This window comes from Trifolium pratense, linkage group LG2 (genome assembly GCF_020283565.1).
Source record: "Trifolium pratense cultivar HEN17-A07 linkage group LG2, ARS_RC_1.1, whole genome shotgun sequence".
Classification (NCBI taxonomy): domain Eukaryota; kingdom Viridiplantae; phylum Streptophyta; class Magnoliopsida; order Fabales; family Fabaceae; genus Trifolium; species Trifolium pratense.
This window is the reverse complement of record NC_060060.1, coordinates 36634647-36646659: the sequence shown is the minus strand read 5'-3', so window position 1 is coordinate 36646659 and position 12013 is coordinate 36634647. Positions and strand designations below refer to the sequence as shown.

Below are 12013 nucleotides of genomic sequence, written 5' to 3'. Positions count from 1 at the left end.
TTTAATTCTATCTTCCTTTATTCATTATCATTATTAGTATTGACACCATGCCGATAGTGCAACCGGGTACAAAAGGAACTGGTCTTAAAATTTGATATGATTATTTTGCCTTGTGACCGAGGAAGATATTATTTATTAAATGTTTTATGGTTTTGAGTGGTACCATAATTGGTGGGACTTACAAAGCCAATGTTCTATTGAATCAAGTAGTAAGGAGTTTGATTTTTTATTTTTTTATTTTAAGTAAAATTTTGACTTCAATTGATATAGATTGAGGTGACAAAGTTCCAGGACATTTAAATTTGAAGCACATAGATCATTGATGTAATCAGGGATTGTGTAGCTACATTGATGAAGTCAGTGTAGATGATCCAATTTTATTTATACTTCATTGATAGGCTTATCCAACAAAATAACAATAATAAAATAAAACAGTATGAAGAGTGTTCTATCTAATCATACTCGCTATATTGCCACACCTCTGCCGAATTGGAAGATGGGATTAGTGTTTACAAGATTGTTTTCGGTAATAAAGAAGCTCGAATCCTTGTTCTCGATCTTGTGACAATACCGGAAAAACTACTATTCTCTTTATTCTCTTTATGCTTTGTCATATATCTATCTGCATCTTACTCTCTACAGAATAGCACACTTGAAAACTGAATAGCATCACACTCTCTACTTCCACATGTCCACCACGAAATCCCGCAATCTCACGACGACAAAGAAACCACCACCTACACTCCCACTAACCTCACGACGACAAAGAAACCACCACCTACACTCCCACCCTCCCTTCCAAACACTTCACCCCGAAACCCAAAAAGCTTCTCAACTTCGTGACGATGAAAAAAACAACACCAAAACTCTACTCCCACGCTCCTCCAAACCCTCTCATCTCCAAATCACCGTCACCGTCTTCTTCCTCTAACAAAATCATCACTCACAAAGACCGATTAATTTCACATTCCCCTTCTCCTTCCAATGTTTAACCCCAAGCTAGAACCTACACCAAAGAAGCACTTCCACCACCGCTTCTCGTCCTATTTCTTCTTATCCTAAACCCTCCTCTGAACCTCTCATTGTCTTAAAGATCTCCTTAAACCACCCAAATCAGATCCCCAAGAACAACAGAGGGAAGAAGACTTTGAGGCTAACCAATACATGCTTCTAAATAAAAAAAATGTTGAATACAAAAAACAATCGGGTAAAAAAACACATTACATTCTCATTGGCATCAAATGAATGTAGAAAACGTGTACGCGTAAATCAATGTTGATTTGAGACCTAAAAACGTGAAAAATTTGCACTTTTAAAGAGAAAATGAGACTGAGTGTTCAAGAATAAGTAATAGTACAATGCATAATAATTGTTCTATATTTTTACGGTTACGTTTTAAAAATCACCGAATAGAAGATAACTTCTGAACCCCATGAGCATAGCATAATTGGTAGGGATATTGCATTTTATATGCAGGGCCGAGGTCCGAACCCCTGATCTTCCACTCATTCACCTCAAGAGGTGAAGTCCCCCCCCCCAAACCAACATAAAATTTAAGGATAAAACAGAATTTTGGTCTTTGGAGAGTCCAAGAGCAATTAGGGGGCCTAAAAGTAAAATTATACGGAAAAGCCTGGGCCCAAATTTCCTATTCCTGTCTAAATGCGCGAAACAAAGTGACAGACAATGATGCTAATAGATCCCATAACTGAAAGGTGGAGGGTGAAGAATCGTTTTTCATCATCGTTGTTCCCTCTTCCGTTTCCGATTCGATTTTCTATCGGAAAACCTAACGAAACCTAAACGTTCCTTTCCCTTCTCTGAATCACAAATTCTTCCATCGTTGACACAGGTCAGATTCACATTAGCATGCACATCCTCTCCTCAGATTCAGAGTATCTACTTTGAGATCTGATCCGATTTCAATTTTTTCTCCGTCAGAATAAACGAATTTTCAGCTGATTCATGTTCTAATCGTAACCGTTCTGTGGCCATCCCTCTGCCGTATCGGAAGATGGGATTAGTGTTTACAAGATTGTTTTCATCTGTTTTCGGTAACAAAGAAGCTCGAATTCTTGTTCTCGGTCTCGACAATGCCGGAAAAACTACTATTCTCTGTATGGCTCATATCTCTCTGCATATTACTCGTTCAATTCGCTGGTTTTTCTATTAATTTGTTTGATTTTTCTTCGTTCATTTTCAGATCGGCTTCAGATGGGAGAAGTTGTCTCTACCATTCCAAGTTTGTACTCGATCTCAATGTCTGCATTTTCTTTTACTTTGAATTCTTTGTTTGCTGAACCTTTAAGTTTTAGATTTTCAATTCAAGTTATCAGCAATGCTATTTGGTTCAAAAAAAGTGTTACAGAGTTGTCAAAAATTGTAATAGTGCTACACATCATTCTTATACTTACATGCATTTAATCAATTATACTCATTGGTACGTTTTTTAATATTTTATACAAAACATATTCGTTTACTCAACTGTATGGATTATAATATATAATATGATATTACATATGTTATCCCAATAATCCTTTTGGAATATAATAATGTAGAAAAAATATATGAATGCTGTAGCTCCCTGATATGTATAGATACACGCTGCTTCTAAGTTTAGCAATACATGCATGGATGAATGATATTTTTGCTGTTGTGTTTCTCCTTTTTGAACTGTGGCTGACTGGTTTATTTGATTATTTGATCCAGCGATCGGGTTTAATGTTGAAACTGTGCAGTATAACAACATTAAATTTCAAGTTTGGGATTTAGGTAATGACTATAATTAGCGTGATTCACATGATTTCTTTTTGTATTTTATGTATGTTTTATGCTATTAAATTAAATGTATTGAAATTTGAAACCTATGATCAAGTCATAGAGATGATCATCTTATCTTTACTTACTGAGATGACCATGTTATCTTTACAAATTTTGCGTATTTTGATCATAATTTAGTATAGGGATGAGAATGAGTAAAGTACTAGCGCACATGTGCATTTACGGGCTACCTGCGTGCGTTTATGAAAAAATCCTTACCTAGACCAAACTAGTTATTAAACATGTTAAATACTAGCAGCAAGCATACACCGCCCTATGTTTTAAACTTGAAGTTTCCTAGTTTCATTTATGGGTACTGTAGTCATAAGTGCAACACGTTGCAATGTTAGTTCGGATAATTGTCCTCCTCTGGCTGGTAGTATTTTTTTTATCTATATGCAGTTTTGAATTTTGATATAGTACAAGGGGAGATAAAAGTATGCTGAAACCTTTGACAATAACATAATGATTTTTTCCTGTGTCAAGCTATTTTCTTTGTATGCATGAAAGAAAATAAACACACATTAAACCTTAAATATAGTTTATTACTTACAGTCATGTTATAGTTGCTTGAGACTAAATATGATACATAAATATATGATGGCTTATTTCAAATTCTAATATCCAACTTTTCTTTATACAGGTGGGCAAACAAGTATCAGGTAAGCCTTTTGGTTTCATTCTTGCTTCTTTTGACTGATGGAAGATGTGAAGTTTTTCACAAATTTACTTTAACAGTGAATAGCTGGTGACTTTTTGATGTGTTACAATGTCACACCAATTTGTATTTTCTGCTCGTCATGCAGTTCCTTTTTTTGAATCCTTTAACTGTTTCACTTGATATGGTGGGTTAAAGTCCAGTGGGAGGCTTAATATGCTAATTGATCTGTTAGGAACCATGCATTTTATTAAAAAGAAAAGGAGAAACTCCCCAATTAGATAATGATGTTGCAGAATTTAGAGGGTTGGCATCTAGTTATGCCCAAAGTTCCCAATTCTCTCAAGTGATGTCTTTTTTAACCCGTCCTTTTATGTTTATTTCTTCCGACCATCTTGAACCAACAAGTAGCCTAACTCACTCTCACTAACAGATACTCCCTCCGGTCCTTTTTATAAGAGACAATTTACTTTTTAGATTCATTCAATAACTGATGTATCTGGTCTATATTATAAACCAAATACATCAAATATTAAATGAATCTAAAAAGTCAATTGTCTCTTATAAAAAGGACTGGAGGGAGTATTAACAGACACTGAACACAAGCTTATTAATTTGAAACTACAGTAGCCCATATTGCGGAAAGGAATGCTCTGTGGATTCAAAGATAAATTTCTCTTATATTAATTTATTTATAGTATTACACCTGTGTAATTTAGCTCAATCGTGATGTGTCACCCTAAATTTTTATTTTTTTACCTTTTCTTTAAGGATTGTTTTATCATCATATACTTGTCTCTGTCCAACTTAAACATAAATACATTTGATAAGCATGTCCAGCACAACAATGTACCTTCAAAAAAAAAATTCAAGCCCAGAAAAGATCCCACATTGTGCATAAATTATTTGAGTTATCACATGCCAATTCACATATAAATGGGTGAAAATTTATATGGTGGTAGCATGATTAAAAGAACAAATCAATGTCAAATCGAAAACAAGTAGACCGAACCACAAGATGGGAAAATAAATTTATCCTTATAAATATGTAGTCTCCATCAATTTCTCTAACCTTTTACTGGTTGTGATTATATTTTTTCTCCATAGGCCATATTGGAGGTGTTACTTTCCAAATACTCAAGCAATAATCTATGTTGTGGATTCAAGTGACACTGATAGGCTTGTGATAGCTAGGGAGGAGTTCCATGCAATTCTGGAGGTATGTGTTCCTGATGCTCACACACCCACACATTTCAATTAGAACTTTGGTACAAATTGTCAGTTTGTTACTCTTAATATTATCTTGTAGCTTCTATTACAAGGGATTTTTATTTGGTGGCTCTGAGTTTAATTTCTAAAGGTTCTTAAAAAAAAGGCTGTATTCTAAAGTATATAGATTATGCGAAGCTTGAACATTTGCTAGAGAAGAATGCTTTAGGCGTTATTTATGATTATAGGTCTTTCCTAAGCTAAGAGAATGGTTTTATTGCATGGCTACAATGGTGATATAAGAAAATGTAAGATCATGAATAAATGTATCAAAGAAATAGTATGAATAGGTTAATAGCATTGTAGAATTACATCTAAAGATGGTTATGTATGTGAAAAGAAAACCAATGTGATCCCATTTAGAGAAGCTTATCAAATGAAAGATAGTTTGATAATCAAAAGAAATAGGGAGACCAAGAAAAAGATACCTTTGACCATGGTTAGGTTGTCTCATGTGATTGTGATTTCAGTTAACACTAATTATTTTCTCTCTGAACCTTTTTGTTAGGAAGAAGAACTAAAAGGTGCAGTTGTTCTCATTTTTGCAAACAAACAGGTAAGAATTTGATTTATATTTGTTGGATTTTCATATTTTCACTTGGGGGGTTGAGAAGCAAGAACTGAATATGTAAGAGTTATGAAGTTGATATGATTGGGAGAAGTGTTTGCTAATGCTAACTCACATAATGCCAAAGATGTCTTCAATTTGTACTTAAATAATTATGCACAATTACACATACATAGATAATACGGCAAAGTATAAAACTAAATTTTGAAGTTTATTTATTAATTTGTCTCATGCGTATCCCGTTCCATTATGCAGGACCTTCCTGGTGCCCTTGATGATGCTGCAGTAACGGAGTCTCTTGAGTTGCACAAGATTAAAAACCGCCAATGGGCTATATTTAAAACTTCTGCTATCAAAGGCGAAGGACTTTTTGAGGGCCTCGACTGGTAAGTATAATAAAATTGAAGACTATTTCAAGGTTGTTAGGATATCAAATATCATAAATAAGTTGTACTGTTGCATTGTTAATTTATTCTTTTTCGGTATTTTGAGGATATTTTTTCCAATGTTATAAAACTCATTGATCATCAACTCAGTTAGGATACTGAGTCAATAGTATAGATTAAACAATTTCAAAAAACTCAACTTATAAATATCATACTTAATTTTATAAAAAAATCACATCGTAATATTATAATACATATCATACTTTAATAGGAATTTGTAAATTTATTTTTAACGTAATGAACTTTATTTCTAATGGTTAGCAATCTTAAGAGGATAAATAACCATTAAGGGTCAGTTTGGTTCGGGGGTTTTGGAGGGGAGGGGAGGTGAGGGAATATTTAAAAAAAATGTGTTTGGTTCAATTTTTAAGAGGGGGGAGGAGGAGGGGAGGGGAGGTGAGCAAAATCCCTCCAATGACCACTTTTTGCTTCCTCCCAAATTGGGGGGATTTGGAGGGGAGGGGAGGGGAGGGAAGCTCTTTTAATTTTTATTAAATTGTCAAAACTATCCTTAATTCATTTTAAAATTCCAATAATACCCTTATTACAATGTTTATTATTACATTATCTATCATTATTAATTCTTCCCGTAAAACAAGTCATGATACTTCCTTCTTCCTATTACTATTCACGCAGACCCATACAACTTTTATGGTATCTTTTCTTTTTCAGTGTTTAGCACTCACGATAAAAATTAAAAATTATGTTACGTGCTAGTAACAATTGACAATTCTGGGATGCTGTATGTTTATCATACAACCAAACTGATTAGCCAAAAATGATATTTTACCCATTTTATACTAGTGTCAGGTCAAGACTATAATACATGCAAATCAAAATTAATAAAAAATCCAATCCTAATTTTTATTAGTGAGTGAAAATGAAAATGAAAAAGAAGGAAAAGAGAGTTTACGTTTTGGTTGTTTTATATTATTATTATTATTATTATTATTATTATTATTTTGGTGAATAAGGAGATAATTTAATAAGCTATAAAATTTTAATGTTTTGATAAAAGATAATATATTTTAAATTTATATATTAGTACTTTTTTTTAAACAAGGATAAAAAGGTAAAATAGTTATAAAATCCCTCCCCTCCCCTTGTGAACCAGACATATATTTGATTAAAATCTCCCACCTCCCCTCCCCTGTATTGAACCAAACATACATTTAATTAAAGGGTTATGTTAACTTGTGCCCTAAGGGCACATGTTAAGCTACCTAAAAATAGAAATAGAGCATTTAATGATAGAAAACATTTAATGTTTAGAGAATTGAATACACTACAAGTTCATTAAATTTTTTCCACATTTATCTTCTTAACATGTGCCCTTAAGGGCACAAGTTAACATTCTCCTTAATTAAAATACATTCCCTTCCCTCCCCTTCATTAAAATCCCTTCCCTACCCTCCACTCAGTTGAACCAAACAGAACAGAATTTTAATTTCATAAATCTAATATATCAATTCATTTTACATAGTATAGAAAATAAAAATGCTGAAGGCAAAAAAAAAAAAAGGCTATCAGCTATAACTATAAGCTATCAGCTAGCTTATCAGTTATCCGCTAATTTTACCAAACAGAGCCTAAACATATTCAACCAAAATTTAAAGACAATTGTCCCTATAGCTATTTGACATCTTACATAAGCATAGAAGAATGTGAAGCATCTAGGTGATTTTGAATTGTTGCCCAGTGACATAATATGCGAAATATAGAAGTTTACGTTATCCAATATTATGGGATTAACCTTGCATATGGTTGCTTGAAATCTGAAGGGAAGTTTACCTTGATCTAGAAAATATGCCTATGGCTATGGACTTTACTTATACGTTGTGAACGGGTCATTTTTGTTACTAGTTTGGTATTGGCCAATGTTGATATCACTTTTTGAAATGTTTAGAGTTACGCTGCTTCGTGCTGCAAGTTTGATATAACATCGCACTTCTTTTTTGTTGCTTATGGGGAAATGTTTTGCGCAATGTTATTATAGGTTGAGCAATACACTCAAATCTGGAGGTAGCTGAAGGTGCAAGCTTCAACACATTTGATATATAGATCGATTGGTGAATTCAGAAGGAAGGTTGACATGCGTATTTTGGTATCACTTTCGTAATGATTATTGTTATTTGGGCTCACTTATTTTATTATGTTTTTTGTGTTCAAAGATTAACTATATGAATGTCGGTCAATGGTCGCTGCTGTCTTTTTGTCACTTCCATTTTTATTTTTGAAGTTCATTTCTTGACCCCTCTGCATAGAGTAGTTTCGAAAGAAAAATTGATCTTCTAATTTGTTTGTGTAATTGAGCTACATGGGGTTTATATGTTAGTTACATGCTCAACGTACAATAGTTTAGTACATAACAATGGTGGTTGATGAAGGTGGATTTGGCTTCGCCAAGTTGAGAGATTGCATTTTGTCAAGTGACAACCGTTGATAGCAGTTTATTGAAAAACCATCAATTTAAGATTGTGATAATTGGTATCGGGTAATTTTATGGTAATTCTTGTTTAATCATATCAAGCTGGCAAAAAAGAAATTGCATATACTGCCTCTGTCTTACAATACTGCCTAGGAGTGTCACACTCACATTTGTTTATTTCACCCATTTGTTTATTCTAAAACGTCAACTTTCAAACTTCTAAAAAGTTGAATAAACTATTTTCAAAACACAATTTCTATTTATATTCTGAAGTCTTTTTTTTTTTTGACAAGTTATATTCTTAAGTCTTAACCAATGTTCTAAAAGTACTGTACTATTTAATAGTAGTACTTTTTTTATACTCTTTAATAATAGTACATTTTTTTTTACAAACATTGATGTTCCCATGTAGTTGTAGCTGTATATTAATCGGTACTCTCTTTACATCATTAAGTAATAAGTAAATACTTATGAATGTACTCTTGAGTACCTTTTCCAGTCATTTTATCTAATGTGAACAGTTTTTTGAACAAGCTAACATATTAAGAACACTATCTTGACTTCTAGTGTGTGTCTGTAGTACATAAATCTTTGAAATTTCATTGTATAACTGGTCTGTTTTTAAATAGTACTTTATACAAAACCTTGTTGACTGCATTAATGGTTAATTGGTCTAATTGATTACCCGAATGCCATGACTTTTTAACAATTCAATTTTCAACAACTAGAAACATGAGTATTTCTTTGGAAAAAAGATATCCAAGTTTTCTTTTGCTGAATGAAATTTTGAATTCAAGTTAAATTAGAGGTGGTCTTGATCGGTTCAGTCGATGAGAGCTTTCCCAGAGATTCTCACACATCGGATGATCCTGAGACCTATTGTACCTCAGTTGGGGAATCTTCCAGCGACAAAGCTATTTGTCTGGCCAGGACGCATGGCAATAAAACTCATATCCGCGGGTACCCACCCAAACCAAACCCGCTTTGACGGGGAATACCCGAGTTGACTGGGTTTGGGTTCGGGTTTGAGTTTTTCCCGATTTTAAAAGATGAGTTTGGGGCGGGTAATGGGTACATTGATACCCACCCCGAACCCGTCCCCGAACCCGCCCCACTTATACTAAAAATTAGATTTCAACTCTTTTAAATTAGAAACGCTTAAACAATCTCTTAAATTAGGTTCATATATTTATTTTTTATTTTAATTTGAGTATTAAACAAACCATTTTCCCTATTTTTTTTTTTTTATTTAAAAAAATATTGTTGAGAAAAAATAATTTTGGACATTTAACTTTTTTTTAATAAAAAAATACTAAAATATAATATAAATTCATGTGGAAAGAGGCGTAATGGGGATACCCGAAACCCGATGGGGATACCCGATCCCCGTTGGGTATGGGTTTGGGGCTATCATTTTTATCCCCGCTCGAATTTGGGATGAGTTTGGGGAAACCCGAACTTTATGGGTTTGGGTTTGGGGAGGGCAAAATCCGTTCCCACCCCGAACTTCAGATTACTCGTTTGAAATGTTGACGAATGAACTTTGGCCAATAACCACAATGGTCCTGCTACACCTGGTTTAGAGTAAGAGTTTCTTAGTCCTCTAACAGCTGGTCATTTGTGCAGCAAATTCGATCCTTTGCTGTAATACTATATTAATATATTGTACTTAGCAGTTGTTAGATGTAGGATTTAGGCAAAATTGCAAGACAATAATATTACTAAATTATGCATAATGAAGAAGCATCCTCTCCAAGATTTGGTAGCCCAACTTTTAAAATCTTTTCTAATCATAATTGAATAGATGTTGAAGGAGAACTTTTAGATAATTATTTTTGCTAAAATAAAATTTAGATTATGAAACACAAAGCAAATATTTAGGAACTATGATTAGTCAAGATCAAATAATGGACACATTATTTAGAGACAGTCATTAATATTTAGAGACAGTGATTAATGCCGAAAGGTATACATACCCTTTGGAGAAGGGAAGAGCAATCTAGTTGTAACGAACAATAAGACGAACGCAGCCTTTTGTAGTCTCTCACGTTTTAACTACTATTAATCAAATCTCAATCGTGTGATGTGTTTTTGCCACCAATTTTCTTCTGTCTTTTGTCGTTTCATACACATTTTCCTTTCACCACGCCTTATTGCCACCGCCCAACAAACTCTGAAAGTGGCCCAAACTAGCCCACCATTATTGATTGTTATCTACTTTTTTTTATATGTAATATAATCCAATAACTTAGAACTTAATACAGTATATATTAATTTACCAAAAATGGAAGTGAATATATTAAGATATATTATCATGATCAAATGCTCCCAAGTCAGAACCGTCTTTCAAATTAACAAATTTATCTATTTCAGCTACAACCGTTTTAACTGGTTCGACAGAAACTGAAGGAAATGAGGTCACCAAAAAACACTTATTTTATACTCAAGGCAGTGGAGTGAATTGTTTAATTTTAAAAAATGCACTTTTAATATGTTGATTCATGATTTTGACCCACCAATGTAGTCTCTAATTATTTAAACATTACCACCATTGAATTTTAGAGTTATTTTTATTATGTCATATTGAATAATGGTCTAACATACATATATAAGAGGGAGCATGTTGTGAGAAAATGACTTGAGTTCAAATTTTTGCATATGATTAGAATTTTGTGAGAAGACATAAATTAAATTTTAATTATCAAACGTCAAAAACTCAAGAAACCAAAAACAGATAATTTTTTATCTATAAATAGAATTTTGAAATTTTATTTAAAGATTTTTATCATCAAACATAGAATGTATCTGTAAAATTTAATTATGTAGTATTCTAATACGACAGTGGTTTATTTTGGTTTTGTTTCCAACACATGCAAAATCACAAACATAACAATGTACAATATTCAAAATAATATATTGATAAATTTAATTTAATAACATGTATTTTTTTTTTTTTGACAATATTTATAACATGTATCTTAAAATACTTGTTATATTATTTTTTTTATGATGTGTGTAGAGGTTTTACACTCTCACCTTAGAGTAGGCCCGCCTTAGCCAAAAAGTTTTGGATATTCTTGCTTACCCTAATCCTTTGTTAGGATGCAAAAGAAAACAAATGAATAGAAAATAGGTAGAGAAAAATATAATTAAACTGAAAACTTGATTGCTAATGTAGTGTCTTTTTAAAGCAAAAAAATTAAAGTAGTTCCTACATTTGTTTTTCATCTTCATCAAACTAATGTGGGTCTAAATAGAACTTGTTAAATCTAAGAAGGCCTTAGATGATTAATCCATGTTGTGTGAGCTGACTTGGTGTGCAAGCTGGCCAAAAGTGAAGGAATAACTAATTACTTGAGATGCAAGTTAGTTAGTTTGTTAATAGAGTTTGTTAGATTCAGTTAGTGTTTGTTTCACCTAGGTTGTTGAATTGTTTTAGAGTCAGTTAGGGAGTTGTTAAATTGGTTAGAGCCTAGGAGAATCATCAAAATGTGATGATCTAGTGTTAGTATAAATAAGGCTCATGATTAGTGATTGTAATCAACTTTTCTTTCCCCATTGAGGATGAATAAAACTGACTCCTATTTTCTCTAATCTTCTTCTTCCTTCTCCTCTGTAAATCGTGTGTTTCTTTCTTCCAAAACTATTCACCATTGTTGCAGCAACAAGGAAAAGCAGATCCTGCAGAAAGTGTGCTCATAGGCAAGGCCAGAGTGACAGTGCAGCGCGCGCGAGATTCCTTGCTTGACTGCTGGTTTGTGAGGCCTGTGCAGGCCAAAGTGATCAAAGAGAAAAGCTTCAGCTGCGCCAACATCTGGCATCAA

The 12013-nt window shown here is 33.1% G+C and overlaps 1 protein-coding gene across 2 annotated transcripts; it reads left to right on the top strand.

The window, feature by feature from the left end:
• Positions 1–1675: 1675 nt before the first annotated feature.
• Positions 1676–8259, top strand: LOC123908422 (ADP-ribosylation factor 1). 2 transcript variants are annotated; one of them, XM_045959045.1, is made up of 9 exons: positions 1676–1852; positions 1942–2117; positions 2204–2242; positions 2710–2772; positions 3464–3482; positions 4586–4697; positions 5256–5303; positions 5571–5701; positions 7758–8259. In XM_045959045.1, the coding sequence occupies exons 2-9, from the start codon at positions 2015–2017 to the stop codon at positions 7789–7791; spliced, it is 549 nt and encodes a 182-aa protein (XP_045815001.1). In that variant the 5' UTR covers positions 1676–1852; positions 1942–2014; the 3' UTR covers positions 7792–8259. The 2 variants fall into 2 exon arrangements, with proteins under 2 accessions (XP_045815001.1, XP_045814999.1); XM_045959043.1 differs by having other exon boundaries at positions 1676–2117.
• Positions 8260–12013: the final 3754 nt, after the last annotated feature.

Coding starts and splice junctions, on each gene's coding strand:
- LOC123908422 (XM_045959045.1), top strand. CDS start 2,015: ATGGGATTAGTGTTTACAAGATTGTTTTCATCTGTTTTCGGTAACAAA. Junction 4,698..5,255: donor AGTTCCATGCAATTCTGGAG/GTATGTGTTCCT, acceptor CCTTTTTGTTAG/GAAGAAGAACTAAAAGGTGC. Junction 5,702..7,757: donor CTTTTTGAGGGCCTCGACTG/GTAAGTATAATA, acceptor ATGTTATTATAG/GTTGAGCAATACACTCAAAT.